The sequence below is a fragment of the Enoplosus armatus genome, chromosome 7 (genome assembly GCF_043641665.1).
Source record: "Enoplosus armatus isolate fEnoArm2 chromosome 7, fEnoArm2.hap1, whole genome shotgun sequence".
Lineage (NCBI taxonomy): Eukaryota > Metazoa > Chordata > Actinopteri > Centrarchiformes > Enoplosidae > Enoplosus > Enoplosus armatus.
In genome coordinates, this window is record NC_092186.1 from 9,522,880 (window position 1) to 9,541,132 (window position 18,253).

An 18,253-nucleotide genomic window follows, 5' to 3' on the forward strand; every position below is an offset into this window, starting at 1 on the left:
ATGGACTGCAGAAAGTGTTTCTGTCATTTAAATATTAGGGTGTGACCTCTGTTTGTTTCTAATGTTAGCCATCGTGTTCTGTGAGCAGTGAAGTGACGCTGAGTGTGAAATTATTCCTAAACACACCCAGACAAGGGTCAGTTGGGGGGGTTTCCTTGTTACAGACAATGGCTCTCTCTGTGTGGTGTAGAAATCAGCTCTTGAAGTGCACCACCTGCAGTTAAACACCGTTTTTTAAGAACTTCCTGAGAGTCATCTCACTTCCTCATTGATCGTCTAAATTTCAGGAGGGTGGCCTCCACTTCACTGACAGGATGAAGTTGGAGGAAGTCTTCTGGAGACTTTATCATCCTCAAAAATCACCTGTCACTCTATCTGATGTTTTTTGTTGTTTAACGCGTCTGCTGTTTTATTAATCTTGAGGCCAGTATTGTGCCAGTGCATCTAAATACATCTAAAGGTGTAATGTGGTGCAGCTATAGTGGAAAGTCCCCCACTGCACCACATGGGGATATGATTGAGGGAGTGAGAGGCTTTGGGCTGTGTGGAAAATGTGATGATAAAACTTCTTCTTGAGGGTTTATGTGCTGTTGCGCTTCCTCCTTTAACAAGTGTCATTCACTCCAAGATGTAATCTTTTAATCTAACATCAGCCTGCAGACTTTCCTCAACATGTTTATATGAAATCAGTCCTCACGTCTTCTAAATGGGATTCAGGACTATCGGGGATCAAACCTGCATCTATATCTGTAGACAGATTTTACGAAGCTATACAGTCTATCTCCGGATGTGATGATAAACAGTACAGGACCAAGAAAGTATGAAAATGTCTTGGCAAAAGCTCACTATACAAATATTGGAGGGAAATGATGCTACTTTTAGTTATAACTTTCTTTCTAAAGGTAGACATCAGAATATTACAGGGGATGATACTCTGTCATTATCAGCACTGTGTTAGCTGTAACACCTAATGACCAATAGCCTGGATCTGCACAGTCTCAGTGAAGCCTCTGTTTGTCTGGTGAACTGTGGTGAACTTTGTCACATCACACCAGAGGCGGCAGTCAGCCAACACGGAGCCACGTCACCGCAGCATGGATACACTGCCCTGAATAAAGAAGATGTCTGGGACGACTTATGAGGACGGGTAGAGAGCTTCAAAAGCCGCAGAATGCAGTAAAGGTTCATGTGATGCTGGGATGTGAAGTCCTGGTGAGTGTGTTTGTTTTCCATGTTTTTATTACCGTCATTATTGTCTCTATGCCGCTGCAGTTGAGCCATATAGCCCACTGCGCTCCATCTATGACATGGCTCTGCTTATACATGGTTTCATAATAATATACCACAAATGGGATCATCACATTAGCGCCAGCAGGCAGGGAGGATATTCATAAAACACCGAGTGGTTTCCCAGAAAGAAACGTTTTGATCATTGTCATTATTCCTCCATAAATACGTTTTAAATCGCTGTATCCAAACACATGATGGGCTTCATGCGTTTGTGTAAACTTTTCCTTGTTTTAAGGCAATGTAAGAGACATATATAAGAAGGCAGTTACTGGTGACTCATGGCGACAGTGTCCCAAACATGGTCCATCTTCGCTGCTGTTGCCGTGCTGGCCGTGCAGCTCTGCATAGGTAAGCTCACACATGTTTCTGACATTTCGGTTGGCATGTGAGGTACATTTTAATATGTTGTTCTTCATGTTATTTGGAGATTAAAAAAAAAAGTTAGAATGTGGGATGTACATGAAAAGCATTTCTAGAAAATAAACTGTGTTTCCAGACTCTGGTTTGTCATTATTTTATCAATTGATGTTTGTAAAATTGTGCATCTGTATGAGGATCTGAGAGGATCTATATAAGTCATCATTTGTACTTGTAGGTGAGAAAGCCTGCGCCATCAGGTCCAGCGCTGGACCTTTGGTGCAGCGAGGCTCCAGTTTTAAGGTGTACTGCACCTTCAACTGCAGGTGCAAGGGATCCATGTACAGCGACCATCCGCCCACACCACAGAGGCACAAAGAGTTGAATTCTACAACGATATATTTTAATGTGGCAAACATAACCAAGAAAAGGACATTCAGCTGTCAGTGTGCCTGCCCTTCTGGTCTGGACCCCTGTGGACTGGACATCTCAGCTGGATGTGAGTGTGAAAGTGTAACCACTGCTACAGCTGGGTTACAAAAGCATCCCTCTCTGAAACGTTTATCCCCCTGAAAAGTTTCTTTATGCATGATTTCATGCTGTTTTTCCTCAAATGAAATGCCTTTAATATGAGAGGAAGAGAGTGTGACACCAGGGTGTGAGTTCCGCGTGAGCTCAAAGCACGAGTGTAACTTTTCATGCCACAAGAAAGAAAGAAAAGAAAGAAAGAGAGAGACCCTGCTGGTTCTGCTTTCTCCTCTACTCTTCTAGTAGTACACAGTGTTCGCGTGGTGTTGGCTGGGTGCAGCTAAGTGTCAAAGCTAACTGCGATAAGTTGCTTATTCTGACCACAGGGCTGTGGCTAATGCAGCGTGCTGTTTCTCTAACATGGAGCCTGCACACAATGTTACCAGCAGTAATACTTGTTCTGAAGTGACACACCCAGTATTGGAAAAAGATTCAATCAGTTAGGGATTAGCACATTGTGCATTTTATGGATTACTATTACTCACCTTTACTAACAGAATATTTGTGGAGTTTTTTTGAGGATACAACCATCTAAAGTTTTCAATAATGACTAACAACCTGCTTCCTAAATGGATATTCCTACAGTAAAGTGTTGGAATGACAAGTCACGTACAAGCAATGTACTCCTGCACTGTCAGATGTTTTTTAAAAAGCCTTGTTTAGGTTTGTGCTCTCTGCTCAATACTTCTTCTTCTTCTTCTTTGTCCGTCAGACCCACCAGAGCGCCCTAAAAACGTTTCATGCATCTACAAGGTCATGAGTAGTGAAAGGGAAGTTGTGTTCTGCACTTGGAACAGAGGACGAGACACTTATCTTAGGGATAGTTTGATGCTGTGGTGAGTTTGAAAGAAACAAAAACATTTCCGTTTACTGAATGTTCTACCCATCAATATTGTCATATTGCTTGTATCTACTGTCCAATGACACTTTGGCTTTGTGTGCTTCAGGGTGAGAACCGTGTCTGGAAACCACACAGGTGGACTGGCGTCGTACAAAGTCCCCAGTAAGGGAACTGCTTCGCCGTCAGCTCATTTCAGTGTGTCCAGCTCTGTCCGGCTGATCTCTGTGTGGGTCCAAGCTCAAAATCCACTGGGCTCTGCAGAGTCCATCGCTGTCAACTACACACTCAGTGACATTGGTAAGCACGTCACCAGTCATCCCATGAGTGTTTGGTGAGTGTGTGAGCTTCTGCAGAGAGAGTGCGTCATGTGTCACATGTAATGACAGTTTATACCGTGACTGGAACTTCACACCATCTTTACAGTGCAATGTGTCCTTCTTTTATGCTCTAATCTAATCTAAGTTTATGATGGTTGATAACCTCCACACTCCTTTCCATGAAGTGATGACTACCTCCGATGACGATGATGATGATGCAATGGAGTCCTTTCTCATCAATCGCTGCTTTTATGTCAAAGAAAACATCAAAAACTCTCAATCTTGTGACAGTTGCTCCAGACTTGTTTTTGATTTATCTGACCACCCTGGTGACTGTGTTGATCCGAGCAGCGATGCCACCAACTCCGGTTCTCGGCCAACCCGAGTGCTCTTCCCGAGAGTGCATCATCAACGTGGAGCAGCCTGTGAGGACTCAACACCTGGAGATCCAATACAGAGCAGAAGCACAGACATGGACTTCTTATCCAGACTCAGTAAGAAGCCTTAACTGTTCAGATTGGTCCATATTTTTCAATTAGATGTTGCAAGAGATATTGCAGGTGGTTACTTTGAAGGCATACAGTCACTACATCATCAGACCTCGTAGGTCTTCTGCTGATTCAAAGCCAAGGACAGATATGAGGTTGATGTGCGCAGAGGTGAACTCACGATGAAGCGCAAGTCTCAAAAACAAGCTGAAATTTGACCTTTTATGCTCTATCAGATGATTTTACAGTGTGACAACAAATCTCTGTTGAACTATGATTTGGGAGCACACAAGTGAGTTTAAATAAATGAAAATTAGATGTAAAATACATGTATTTTGACTTACAGGGTGTGCAGATGAGTTGGGTACAGGTTCGATGCATCTCCTCTCTGGAGCCCTACACGTTGTACTATTTCAGAGCCAGATCCAAATTCAGCACCGGTCTGTGGAGTCAGTGGAGCACTAACGTTTCCAGCTGGACTCAAGAGGAGGGTAAGCAGACCAGCTGTATTCACCTGCAGCTCTCTTCAAAGAATGAAAGCACTGATTCCGTCTGCAGGCAAACATATCTGAATGGAGTATTTACAGTATCTCTGTGGCACTTTATCTTAGTTATCAGCTCACCACTGACTGCCTACAGGATACCTGAAAGCCACTGAAACAGGCTTTATTGGGTTGTGTGTTCATTAGTGACGACACACTGCATGAACAGCAGCTTACACTGGGATTATAATAGCTGAGTCTTATTTTATATCAGTTAAACATTGAGCCAGACAGAGTGAAGAAAAGTGAAGTGGTAAAGAAGATAGTGGTGCTTCATGGGGAATATAGCTGCGTATTTGTAATACTGATGGTGTGAAGATATGCACGTAAGCTACTGTATGAATGTGCAGCAGTGACACATCATCAGCTTTCCACAAACAGCCTGCAGCAGCAGCAGAGGTCAGGGCAGAAATAGCTGAAGACACATTTTCGGTGAAGGGTGTCTTAACCCTTACATTTCTCTTTGTAGAAGAAGCATGTGTTGAACACATTGTATGTCCTTCTTCCTCATTTTCCCAGATCCGCACATGTAGTGTCTAAGCCAGCAGAGAAAGTCCACACATGTGATTCAACATGATCGACCACAGCGAGGTTGATTACTGACCTTCCAGGCAGCCACTGGTTTCATCCAGGACAGCATGACGATCAACTTACAGAGATTTGAAACATACCTGAGGAAGCTAAACTACCGCAATAAACAATTAGTTGCACTTTCTTGTGAAAGTAATAACATCATTTAATAGAAGTGCAGTTGTGAGTAGGTGCTGATTTGAAATCGTAACCTCGTAAATGTGTTTTTTTGTTCAAATTGGCTTTACCTTCTCATTGTTTGAGGTCCCACATACACCACAGCTGTATGTGTAAAAATGAATTCATTGTTTACATTCACATTAAATAAAATGTTCCTTTTCTCCTGACCTTATTAAAAACAAATGTGTAGGAAAGTATCAAAGTGAAAGCCCTTCTCTTTTCCTCAAACTGAGCACGCAGATTTTATGGTGTTACTTATGTTTAGGCCCCAGAGAGGTTTAACTCCCTGTTTTAACTCCCTCTTATGAACAAAAAAAACTCCAAAAACCGATATTTTGAGATTTGGAAATAAGTCCTTATTAAAAAGGTAGTTTCCTGCATGCAAAAGGTTGCAGCTGGGTAGCTAACACTGAAGTCTCAGTTTCCCAGCAGAACTTGAACGCACCAACGTGGAAGTGTTCTCCACATGCAAGCGCTTTACCACGTGACTTTAAAGTAATTTATATAAATGCAACAAGATGCTCATTGTCATGGATGTTATCTCAAGCAACCTTCAAGTATTTAATCGTTTTGCTTTATTCTTTAATCATTAATTCATAAATCATTAATGTGGATGTAAACATTGATTCAGACAGCACAAGGTTTCTTGGAAGTATTACTCATTGCAGTCAGACTTGAGCTCACACAGGAAAATGTAGCAGAGCTGCAGATTGGATGTTTGGCACTTTTAAAGGGTTTTAAGGCATTATGTCACAGACTAATACAGTCAATTAGGAATAACTCAATTCTATAAACACGTCTTTCACTCATTAATTGAAAAAACACCCAATTCTAGGCGGTAAAGTCAAACACAGAAATATCAACCTTCTTGTGATTTCAGTATTATATATTGCTGTTGTTTTGTTGTTTTAGCTCCTGCCAAAGAGTTGGACGTGTGGTTCGCTGAATCTGCTGAATCCCTGAGAGTCTATTGGAAGGTGAGTTTTAAATCTCATCAAAAAGTTTGTTGAGACCTTTTCAGTTGTTTGAATTCTGAGTGATTGTGACAGATAAGACATGCAACACTGCTGCATTCATCTATTTCATCAGTTTGAGGTTTGTATTCCCCATGTGGTCCCTCTCCCCTCTCTCACTCTGCGTCTGTGTGGGCGTGCGGTGTTGTAGCCATAGTAACACTTTCTGCTCTTCCTGCTTCACTACTACATTCTGCACAAATTAAAGGTCACCCCTTGTCCACTTCTGACACACTCAAACCTCCCCACCCTCTACCACATGCACACACACACACACACACACACACACGCACACACTTACACTCATTTAATGTCACATAAAGACAATGATAAGTGAAACCTGTCTGCAGACGCCACAGTTTCAGTTTACAAGAAAAGGGGAGCTGAACAGAAATGATGTGTCTTTACGTACTGCTCTTGCAGTGTGTTGATTTTGAGCAGCGTGTCGATTTTTTCATGTAAATCTGTTGTTTCTTCTCCTTCAACAAAAGCAAACACATGGTGTCAAGCTCAATGATTTACTTCTAAACATTTCTCTGACCTCAGGATGCAAACATTTCCATCGCTAGAGGGAAAATCATAGAGTATAAAGTCAGAGTTGACAGCCAAAACTCTGGACTGGTCTTCACTGCTAACATTCATGCCGATGCCAGGAATTATACTGTCCCGTTCTGTGCCGACTGTGACGTAACAGTGTGGGCTTGCAACTCCAAAGGGCTGTCCCCTCCTGCCAGAATTACAACCCATCACACAAAAGGTAAAAAAAGAGGGAATTCTTGTTTAATTATGTCTGTAGCTTAATTTCTGTGTGTTAAGAGGTTACAGGTACATATCAGATGCATTAGTAACACTGAATCCAGGGTGAAGTTGGTGTCTATATGATTCTCTCTTGTGGTGACAGTTAAGCAGTTTCAAACACGCTCCTCTTTTTTTTTTCAGCGAAGCCCCCTCACGATGTGCAAGTAACTGCAGACAACCACACCATCTCCTGGAGAATGGCTGAAACTGCACCGCTACACGCAGGGTATGTGGTGGAGTGGTATCCAGAGGGCCACAAGCTGGAGGAGCTCAGATGGCTCAGACTGGGCAGGAATGACAACCATACAGTTATTACAGGTGGGACATGTAGAGTTACAGTAAATACAGGTGAAATAACACACAAAATCTTCTATCTGATAAATTTCTTTAAGTTAGTTAACTACGTTTTCTATTTTTCCTTATCCCTTTTTCTGTTGCTTACCATCTTTCTTTGTGCAGGTCTTAAGCCATTTGAGTGTTACGAGGGAGCAGTGTATGTTTTCTACAACGAGAGCTCAGTGAGTAGGAAGAGATTCACAGGTGTCACCACTTCAGAATCAGGTAAGAGCTACTTTTATTACTTATTACAGAACTCATAAACATAACTGGTAGAAAATGTGTTAAATTGTTTAAGACATTCCTTTATTATCCATCGTGTTGAGGAGTCTTTTCGGGGTTTTGCTTGTTGCTTGCAGCCCCAGCAGCTGGTCCATCAGTCCAAGAGAAGGTTGAGGGAAACAAAGTAATAGTGACCTGGACAGACATTCCCAGGGGTCAGCATGGGGGTTGTATCACCAAGTATACCATCTACTTAGAGGCCAGCAGCAGAGACCTGCAGACTTGTAAGAACCATTCATCTGTTGTTATTTTACTGGAACATCTTGTACACTGATGGCATGTTCTTTGTAGCAAGTACTCAGTCACATGAGTAACTTTCCTTAAAATGGCTCCTGTGCTGTGTGTATATAAATTTGTATTTTAGACTCTGTATCAGCATCAGAGAGGTGGCATGTCATCGAAGGCATGTCTCCAGCTGTTTACAGCCTGTGGATGACCGCTTCAACTGCTACGGGAGGAGAAGGTCCTGCAGGTCAAAAGGTCAAGTTCTTCATCAAGGGTCAGCAGCTCTCCAAGTTTCTTTAAAGGAATAGTTTGGGAAAATACGCGTATTTGTAAGTCTGATGAGAAGATTGTCACTCTTATGTCTGTACAGTAAATATTAAGCCAGCTTTGAAACCACAAGTTGTGGCTTTTACACAAACACACAGATTACACAAACAAGATGTTATGTGTTAATTAGTGGGCTTTAGAGGTGCTGGCACTGTAGGTGACAGAGCCAGGCAAGCAGGTTTCCCTCTGTTTCCAGTCTTTATGCTAAGCTAAGCTAACCGGCTCCTGGCTGTAGCCTTATATTTACGGGCACACATATGAAAGTGGCATCAATCTTCTCATCTAACTCTGTGCAAGAAGTGAATAAGTGTATTTAACAAAACTATACATTTTGACATTGGTTGAAACTAGTTCTGTGGGTTACATTTGTTTCACACCTACTTTTGGCTGCAGTGGGTCACTTTTCTCTTTAGGACTCCACTAGAATTTCTTACAATAAAAGTGATTGACTGCTGTATATAATAACATTAAGACCAGACATACTGTAGCTCCAGTCTGTGTATTCAATTCAGTTGACGATGACAGCATTTAAGCAAATAACTTAAAAAAGGTTTCAGCTGTTGCTAACGTCTTTTGATAATATGGCTGTATATATGGCTTTTTTTCTACCTTAACTGACTGTACAATGTGCTGCAATCTTACATCTCCCTGTTTCACTGTTGCAGAGGAGACCCAACTCTCCCTGCTAGTGTGTGTGGTCGTCTCCCTGGTCGTTTTGTCTCTGCTGTGTCTGTGCCAGAGTTCAGCAGTGAAGCGGAGGTACGTGAACAACAGCAGCTCCGTATGGAAGCGAAAGCAACAAACAAGCTCACACCTTGCAAGTGTTCATTTACAGCTCTGCAGAAAACACACAACAAAGAAAATGACACAGCAATTAAAACGTTTTCCACATTCCCCCTCAGGTTCTGTGTGGTCTTCAACTGCCTCATGCTCGATGTTGTGCCAGATCCTGCAAACAGCAAATGGGCAAAAGCGTGTACCCAGGAGAAGGTAATTATGTAAAAGGGGATAAAATACAAACTCCTGTAAATTGCAGCTCATTGTTCATAGTTTAAGCCTGTATCTCCCTTCAAAACAGGGCAAGATGAACCTCCAGCTGCAGCCAAGTAACTCAAGTGTGACCGAAGAGGAAGAGGAGCCCATCCTGGTGGATGTTGAAGAGCTACCCAAGCAGAGCAGTGACATCTGCACACCCACAAACGTCTCCTCCCAGCTCCCTCCCCAAACCGGCCCGAGCCCCTTGACAGAGCCGTCCACTGTCCTCTACCCTCCTACCGCTTACATCAAGAGCTTCTCCCACGACTCAGACAGCTCCGACCACACGCAGACCTCTCTGGACACGAACACAACCGTCGACTACATCTCAACACACGGGCTGGGAAATATGGACGAGGAGGAGGAGGAGGAGGAGGAGGCAGAGTTTGTAGAAACGCTGGGTTTCTTCTCCGGTCACAACATCTTTACAGAGTCGCTGGGGTTTGGGGGGAAGTTGACTCTGGATGCGGTCAAAATTGACTTCAATGACTTCTTTCAGAACTGCTAGCGTTAACCTGAAACCAGAACTCTTTGGTGAGAAGAGGTTTGAGTGGAAACTTTTTTTTTGAGGTCAAAAACTGCTAAGCGAAAGAGACTGGAGGTGCTGACCGGATTCTTCACTGAAATCACAACTGTAACAAAAACAGCTCTCTCGCCGAAGTCTTTCAGGGCTGTAATGCTGTGATCACTTTTGACTGAAAAAGTACTTTGGATTTCATTTCATGCATTACCACTGTGTTCTCTTCAGAGCAGCATTGGACACACTAATAGCACGACCTAAATGAACACAGCGCAGGCTTGAATAAGGCATCCAGACGCTGACAGCACTGATGGGCCTTTTTCTCAGCATGTGCTTTTCCTACTATAACATGTCAAAATGGCTCCTGTCCTGTGTAAAAGGACAAATCTATACTCTACTGTTGGTGGTGCGAGCGGGTAATATTGCTACATGATGACAGAAGCTTTATTATTTTGCTGAAGATCAAAATCATGATCAATCGTGACACTGTATCTAAGTCTTTAAGTATTTGTAAACAAAACTTGAATGTATGAACCAAAATGTCATGGCAATCCATCTAATAGTTTTATGCAAATAAACAAGTGATTTCATCTTCTGCACTTGGATGCACTGACATGTTTGCACTTGATTTGTTTCATCTCTGAAACAGGATGAATTGATTGACAGGGTGATATGCATGCAAGAAGACTTACGAGCATTGGCAACAAGCAGAGGCTCTGGCCACCAGAAATGTTGATCTTTCCCAATTTAAGTTTTTCCCAGTCAAGATTTGTGTGGATGCGCACCTTGATACAGCACAACCTTATGTTAGGGATCATGTATAGGTAAATTAATTTTGCCTGTGTGCAGGCGGGGATAACAAAACGTGACAATGCAAAAGATTTATCGACCATCTTTATTTACCGACAGAGGTCTCTAATAGCAGGGCTAGAATTCACACATTTGCAGAGCACTTCAGTTGTTCCACACAATGAACGACTGTATTTCTTTCAGAGCAATTATGCAGTGGTGCCACTGTGGAAGCTACAGGGCGAGTCAACAGTGGAGGAAAATATCAGCACAGAACAGACTGCAGAAACAAACTGAAGCTGGGCTGAGTTTACGTCTGTGGAAGGATGCTCGAGTGGAGTGTAAACAGTCGGAGGTCGTCTGAGAGCTTCCAGAGGACTACAGCCACATCTCAACTGTGTAAAGACACTTCCTCTCCATATCACTCTTTGAAGTAAAAACAAAAAGGCATTAATTGACTTGCACATGGCTAGTAATCAATGATGAAATGGGCAGGGAGGAGGAGACATTAGATGGTATATAGCTTCCCAAAAACAAGTAACTCAGAACACATGAAATAACTTTCAGCTTCAAATTAATCCACTTGACTAATGTCTCAGGATCAATGCAAATTTAGGAGAGCAATCGCCAATGTGTTCCTCCAAAATGACCTAATGTTCCTCCTTTAGAACATTTCAGTTCAAAAGAACCGTAATACAGATTTAGGCGCCATTTCATCAATGCATTCAAATGTAGGCAGCATCGCTCGATCGAAGATCAAGGTGCGTCCTATTTGCACCATGTGAAATACAGTCTCTGAAAGAATTTATGAAAATAGTTAAGATTTACAGGCTGAACATCATAGAAGAATAGACCTCCTGTATAAAATATAAAACAATACCCCAGTGCTAAAGAAAAAAATCCGTAAATCTCAATGAGTGAAGCTCTAACTTCATCAGAAATACCTGGTGTGGCAGAGTTTATGAGCTTGGGTTGGAGCTCCACAGTGCCCATTTCAAAAGCAAGCAATGGCTCACACCAAGCTAAAGACACTCTTCTTATGCTTACATTTCAAAATGCATATTTTCAAGCAGCAATTACAAAAATTTATCAATGGACAATGCATAACCTCTGAAAAAAATACTGTATGAAAACATCCCTGCTACTTTGTTTCCAAGTACAAAACCTCTACCAATAAGTTGCTCCAGAGTAGCAAGAAGTCCTTTTCTTTTTGTTTTTTTTTGTGTTAATTTCTGTTTTTTTTTTCCATCTTCGTTTTCTTTTTATTGGGTAAAACTCAGTCCTCACATTGAGTGCCATAGTTAATGACAGTCTTCTCCATCATTTCACTTTGCTGAAGGATCCAGGAACATGCAAGCCTCGTAGTGGAGGTGCTTAAGAGGCTCCTGTAGGCCTGAGGGACAGCAGCCGGGGCTTAAGCCAGGGCTGGGAAGGCCTCTGGGTCGTCCACGTTGGGCACAGACGCAGATGACTGTGAGGACAAGCAAACATTAAGCGGGAGTTAGAAAATTCAAACATTTGGAGATGTGCCACAGAAGAATGAAGGGGATGAAAGAAATGTATGGCAATGGGGGGGCTTTGGAAAATGGCTCCAAAATTCAAGTTTCATTGGGAACCCTCATTCTTACAGCTACACTGAATACTTATCTACCTTTAGGCACTGTGGAATTTCAGTAGGACAAATAAAAATAAAACTAATTTTCAATGCAAGATACACGAGTGCTAATGATGTGACACAACAGCTAAGCTTCCTATAAGATAATCTACCTTGTCAGTTCTTCCTCCACGGACTGGCCTAGTGGCTTCGACGCTGCCGCCGCCGCCGCCGCCGCCACCACCACCACCACCACCACCTCCAGCAGCCCCACGGCCACGACCGCCTCGGCCACCACGTGGTCCACCGCGTCCACGGCCTGGACGGCCCAAGTCTCCGAAGTTGATCTCCAGCTGGGACGTAATGTCATTGGCTGGCTTCCGGAAGTGGTGCTCATCCTCCAACTGAATTAGAAAGACAGGAGTCGATTGGAATTTTTTTTTTTTTTGGTTAAGTTTATGTGTATTTTGTTTACATGTGATTTGAGTTCAGATACTGAGCAACAACAGTGGGGATTTTACCTTAGACTCATCAACCTCAGGGTCAATCACTTCGCCCTTCTTATCCTGTGTTGGAGAAACGCAAAACAATCCAAATATTAACACAACATACTGACCCAAATCATATTTGTGCCACAAGAAGTGCTTTAAATGTTTCAAGAGGCTACAATGTAATTATATGAAAAAAAAAAAACATCCCATAAAGTCCTACATTTCTAGCCTGCAAAAGTCTATAACTCTATAACCCTGGCTCAATGTGGGTCTGCGCTCACTTGTAAACGTCATCGGTTCATGTCTGGCCTGAGTAAGTGCAGTAAGCATTTGCCCGTTGAACTGCTTCAATCTGAATTATTCTGTCTTGCATGAAAATGCAGAACAAAGTTGAGACAAAAGTATTTTCCCCACACGTACAGATGTGAGTTTAAGTATGCAAGTCAGTGTTACTTTTGGTTCAGCCTAATAAAGTCTCTTTTTAAGTAAACTGTAAGAAACAAAAGTCAAATGAATTTACACTGATGTCAGGCAGCTACAACTTTCACCTAGTCCTGTGGAGTGGCGCATGTGACATGCAGCTGTCAAGGTCCTCTTGCACCTTCATTTAGCAGCTAATTCAGACGGTGATGCTTGTGCAAAGCCCGAGCACCACTGTGTCATTCACAGGAAACAGGATAAGTGGGGACAGAGACTTGCATCGAAAACTCTAATGTGATGGGTTTCCTTGATAATAATGGGTTGTTGGGGTTGCTATTTTGGTGCCCATTTGTACATTCATCCAACTACATTGCTTTGGAATTAAAGAAATATGGTCTCATTTGAGCCAACACCAAGAACCTGCAAAATACTAACAAGGTCTCCACAGCCTATCAAAATCAGAGGTATGGTTTTGACTAACCTCTGCCTTTGACTTGTGCAGCACAAATCCTTTGTTCCAATCAGATCCCTCGTTGGCCTTACGGATGTTGAACTCCACCTTGGCCCGCTCCTTGTCCTGCATGGCTTTCCATTCATCCAGAGTCATCTCCTTGGGACCTTCCTCCTTCACTTCCTCAACCTCATTCTCCCTTCAACACACACAGACACACGGTGTCACAGCGTTAATGTTCAACGTAAACCCAGGTCGATCTGTACTTGTGTTCTTACTTACAACACTAGCTACTATACAATGCCAACAAATTTGTGAATACTTTATCAATCACAGGAAAAACAACATCTCTTCACAATGTATTCAGAACATAAGACAAAAAAAAACAACTTACTTATTCTCAGAGTCAGCAGGTGGATGCTCCTCTCCGTCAGGGTTCTCTTCAGTGACGTTTGATTGGTCAAGCTCGCTATAAAAAAGGAAAAGAAAAGCATGGTCAGGCATCAACATCTCCTACTCAAGGGGAATTAAGAAAAACTCTTCTCCATTTGCTTATCAATTGCTGTAAAGTATGGACCTTGTTGCCGTCTTTATACACGGCAAGCCACATAATATTAAATATATTATATTTTTGGTGTAACAGCCAGACATGCAATAAATCCTACAATGTTCAGTTTTTTATTCTTAATAAAAAATGTGTTGACTTAACTTTATGGTCATTTATACTTATTCTATACATACTTTATATTTATTCATAAAAGGCTGTCACATTATTCTCTGGTGTGTCTATCTAGTTATTCAGTGTTCTGTTAAGTTGCATATATAAAAAGAACTTACTTTAGTTCATCCTTGACGGTGCCCCAGTTGTGAGATCCACTTCCACCACGCTTCTCCTCACCTTTCAGACTACTGAAACAACATTTGCTTTAGCTAGGATCATGACACGTGCACTGCATGAGAACACACAAACGTCTTTTAACAGACATGGTGTGAGCCTTTTATTGAAAGGTTATATAAGAGCTGAAAAGGTACTTACGATCGGTCACTGCCACTGTGTCTATCAAATTCACGTTTTCCTCTGGAATCAAAGCCATCGCTGCGGCCCATGCCACGGCCTCTGCCTCCACGGCCTCCTCTTCCACCGCCACGACCTCTCATCGGCCTATCACCAATGGGTCTAAACAGAGGGACAAACAACATGGTCAAATCTCTATCGAAGCACAAGTTTCTCTGTTTATCTGAAGCTTAAATCTAACGGAAGGCTTAGTTTACCATTTAATTTTGTGACAAAGTGGACAGCAAGATTAGCAAAGAATGACAACTGTTCGCAGAAAACCAGTACATTCATGCAGGTGCAATTAATGTATATTCAGCAATTCCTTGAGACATTTTAAATTACAAGTTTATGGGAAAAAGTGATTATGGCTTTTAACTTAGCTAAAACTGTACTGTTATATCAGTTTTACACAAGTAAACTGATGAGATAAAAGAGCTGCATGCGCCTATAGAAGTTTGGGCAAAACTCTTTACATACTACGCCTTATCAGTCGACAGCTGACCCTACCCCACCCCATACTGAGTACTGCTTTTGCCTCATGTGGAGCTAGAAAACCCCCTGTCAAAAAAAAAGAGAGGGTATAATAGCTGTGGATTCACTCTCCTCCTCTTTTCTTATATAGTTGCTGTTCAATTAAAAATGTCTTCTGGTTGGAAAATGAACTCACTTCTCCACTGAGAATTCACCCTCAGGCTTCTCGCCAGCGTCACCAGCAGGCCTCTCGAAGCGGCGTGGGGGCCGCCTGTCTACAGGCCGTCTGTCTGTGGGGGGGCGCCCCTCTCCCTGGCCGCCCTGGGGTCTGGAGCCATCGCCCTCCGGCTTGCGGCCCATTCTCCTCATGCCGGCACCTAGAATTGACCACAACAGGAGGATTAGAGGACTGATAGCATTGATAGATCAGGACCCACTGCTGAGGCCCCAGACAAGAGAAAGAAGAGGAGGCGATTGTTCTGTTTAAATGGAGCAAATAATTCCAATTAATGTGCCGAATTAAACAACAGCATTCAACTAATACAGCTGGGAGGGGGTTTGTTAAATACTGTGCAACTTTCTTCTGTCTGCAATGTATTCTGATTATTAAAACAAAGTGTTAACAATTGAAACCATTAGTTCACAAAAAATATGAATGATTTTGTGAAAGAAACTTAGTACTTAGTAGTAGGTGAGTAATCTTTATACACATTATAAAAAGGGTTTGCAGTCTGATCACTCATTATTTCCTAAAAGTGTGTTTATCAGTTAAAGACACTCTGTAGTTTGTATTAACACCTACATAGTGTGTAGCCCTCCATGGCACATGGTTGACTTCAACTGGCCCAGTGTGACACAACAAGTCCCACCCATTGCCTAAATCACCAGCTACCAAAATAGACACTCTCCACTACACAGCAGCAGCTGGGTGCACAGTGGTCGACGCACCTGTCTCATCTTCTCTCAAGCAAACATATATGAGCACACTTGGCAGACTTGCATGATGATAATGGCCAACTAACCACCTGTGAGCAGCTATCCCATCTCAGAGTCAATTCCTGAATCTGGATGCTTCAAATCTTCATGTAGTAAAGTTAGTACAAACATATTGCAACACCTAAATGTACATTTTGGGCTAATATTCACAGGCCACGTGATAAATTAAATGTTGAGACAATCTACATAAGTCATATTTGCTTGAACCCAAAATGGGAAAAGTAAATGATCTGAGGCACGTCGATCACATGTATTGTGAGCCAATGGGAAGTGGCAGTTGGAGGCTGTGCTTTTACACGCCCCACACTACAACCACGAGGTTCATCACCATGAGAGCAGCGCTGCTCCTAATGTCTGACAAATCCACCTGCAAATCCACACGTGTATACTTCATATTACTTTAACACGTTGTATTTGCATGTGTAAAGGATTTACTTACCTACTCCGATTTACTGCAACACATTTTAAAAAGCCAATAAAAACGACCTACTGTCGGCCAATTCTGAAAAAAGTCAACAATAAGTGGCCTTGCTGAAAGTCACGACTTGACATCTCACATCTTAAGGCTGTTTTCAATGGTTAGCCAGGCTTTCAGGTTCTGCCTGTTCAACAAGGCCGATGGGGGGAGGCAAGCCAAAACAAGTTGGCCTGCAAACTGTTTATCACAGAATCGCAAACACCCCAAACATCCCGTTGAATTGCGTGTTTGAATAAATGTCATCGTTCCAGCAACTGACAGACAAGAGGGGCACAAAAGCTGCCATGCGGACCTCATGTCACTGGGGCTTATGAGCCGCTGCTAGCTAATAAGCAAGCAAGTTAGCCCGTTAGCCTAAAACCTTTTACTTGCAGCTTGACTAAAAGATCTAAAACGCAGAAATAGATTTTACCATCTTTCTTAAGTGGGACGGGTGCCTGGGTCTCCTCCTTCTTATCACCCAGTGGGGCCTTTCTGTCTTTTTGGGACTCCTTTTTCGGCTGCTTGGCAGCCTGTGCTGCAGTCTTGGCGGCACCAGGAGCAGGAGCCTCCTTCTTCTTCACTTCGGCCTGCTTCAGCAGCTCAAATGGATCCGACTCGTCGTCAAATAACTGGTCGAACCGATTGGTTATGGCACAGCCAAAACCTTCTTGCATTTGTCCGGGCATGATGGCGCCCCTTCAGCAGGATTTTCCTCCGATTCTACGAGGCTTGGTGCGAACACTTCGCTAGATGAAGCCACAAGATGGCTGGGAAAAGGACCTTCTTCTCTTCCGGCGCGATAGACATCCGGGATCTCAGGGTTGGCGCGGACGGGACATGTAGTTTTTTTGGAAATGAGAGGCCTTTGACTTGGTTATGAAATAGAGCAATGACAAACTACACTACCCATAATGCCAGTCTCTCTAGTGTTGCTAGCCTCTGTAAAGCCAAGCATGGATACCCTCACACACACTCTGAGCTCTTGTTTTGACTCAGAAAAACCTCCTCAGACCGTTTAACTGTGTGTCAGTTTTCAAACTATAAGGCGCTCAACTGCTCCGTCACCCCTGTTTGATACTGTCATAATACCTTTGCAAACCACTAAGGGAGACAACAAGTGCATCTGTTTGTAGCTAATATGTTTCAGCTAAGATGGAAGACAGGATGTGAGGACAGGTCAACATATAGTTTAGTTGCTGACAAAATCTGTAGTAAAGGTCATTAAAGGGTGGAAAGCTACGTATTGACGGAATGTCTTGTCATTTAAATGCGGCTCAAAACAAGTATTCACAGTACAAACACTGAGCCCGGGGCGTATTTAAACCCTGCTGCTAGTGTAAACAATATTTCACGCTTGTGTTTAGATACGAAGTTAACGCCATTTCTTGGGGTAATAAAACCAGATCGATAGCAAATGTGGTTTTGTACACAACAGTGAAGACATGATGACTTTAAAATACAAGACCAAAGGCTCAATAGTTTGCTTAGAAGACATTTCGTTTCTCAGCCACTATAATCCTCTTGATGCTGGAACAGATGAGTTGACGGGTCGCACATCACAACTTGCAGCTTGTTTGTGGATACACACATTTGTTCTAAATCGTGTATGTTTTGTTTCGGGTATGACCTTTACCAGTTTGGAAGGTTAAGGTTATGTTTCAACCTTCATATGTCTGTTAATGCTTACAACTGTCTATTTCTTTATTAGCAATATATCTAGAAATCTCCAAATGGGGTCATCCTGGTGGCCTGGGGGTTTACAATCGTGCCCTTTCGATTTTGTCTGGGGACCGTTATTGTGTGTTGTCCCTCACACATCTCTGTTGTACCTCTGCCAAATAAAGGCTAAAAATGCCAGAGAAAAAACAAATCTTC

At 42.6% G+C, this 18,253-nt stretch overlaps 2 protein-coding genes across 4 annotated transcripts; one reads left to right on the forward strand and one right to left on the reverse strand.

The window, feature by feature from the left end:
* Window positions 1-1,140: 1,140 nt before the first annotated feature.
* Window positions 1,141-10,262, forward strand: il12rb2 (interleukin 12 receptor, beta 2a). Its single transcript, XM_070909046.1, has 15 exons — window positions 1,141-1,638; window positions 1,886-2,146; window positions 2,888-3,011; window positions 3,123-3,313; window positions 3,685-3,827; window positions 4,168-4,312; window positions 6,026-6,090; window positions 6,673-6,883; window positions 7,066-7,242; window positions 7,384-7,485; window positions 7,620-7,766; window positions 7,907-8,041; window positions 8,760-8,853; window positions 8,997-9,084; window positions 9,173-10,262. Exons 1-15 carry the CDS (start codon window positions 1,569-1,571, stop codon window positions 9,635-9,637), a joined length of 2,418 nt encoding a protein of 805 aa, XP_070765147.1. The 5' UTR covers window positions 1,141-1,568; the 3' UTR covers window positions 9,638-10,262.
* A 268-nt stretch (window positions 10,263-10,530) lies between these two features.
* Window positions 10,531-17,142, reverse strand: serbp1a (SERPINE1 mRNA binding protein 1a). 3 transcript variants are annotated; one of them, XM_070908562.1, is made up of 9 exons: window positions 16,809-17,142; window positions 15,119-15,299; window positions 14,431-14,571; window positions 14,232-14,303; window positions 13,789-13,863; window positions 13,425-13,593; window positions 12,292-12,430; window positions 12,206-12,240; window positions 10,531-11,909 (listed from the first exon to the last, which is right to left on the reverse strand). In XM_070908562.1, exons 1-9 carry the CDS (start codon window positions 17,062-17,064, stop codon window positions 11,853-11,855), a joined length of 1,125 nt encoding a protein of 374 aa, XP_070764663.1. In that variant the 5' UTR covers window positions 17,065-17,142; the 3' UTR covers window positions 10,531-11,852. The 3 variants fall into 3 exon arrangements, with proteins under 3 accessions (XP_070764663.1, XP_070764662.1, XP_070764661.1); XM_070908561.1 differs by adding an exon at window positions 12,554-12,598 and having other exon boundaries at window positions 12,206-12,436; XM_070908560.1 differs by adding an exon at window positions 12,554-12,598 and having other exon boundaries at window positions 12,206-12,436; window positions 13,425-13,596.
* Between the last annotated feature and the right edge of the window lie 1,111 nt (window positions 17,143-18,253).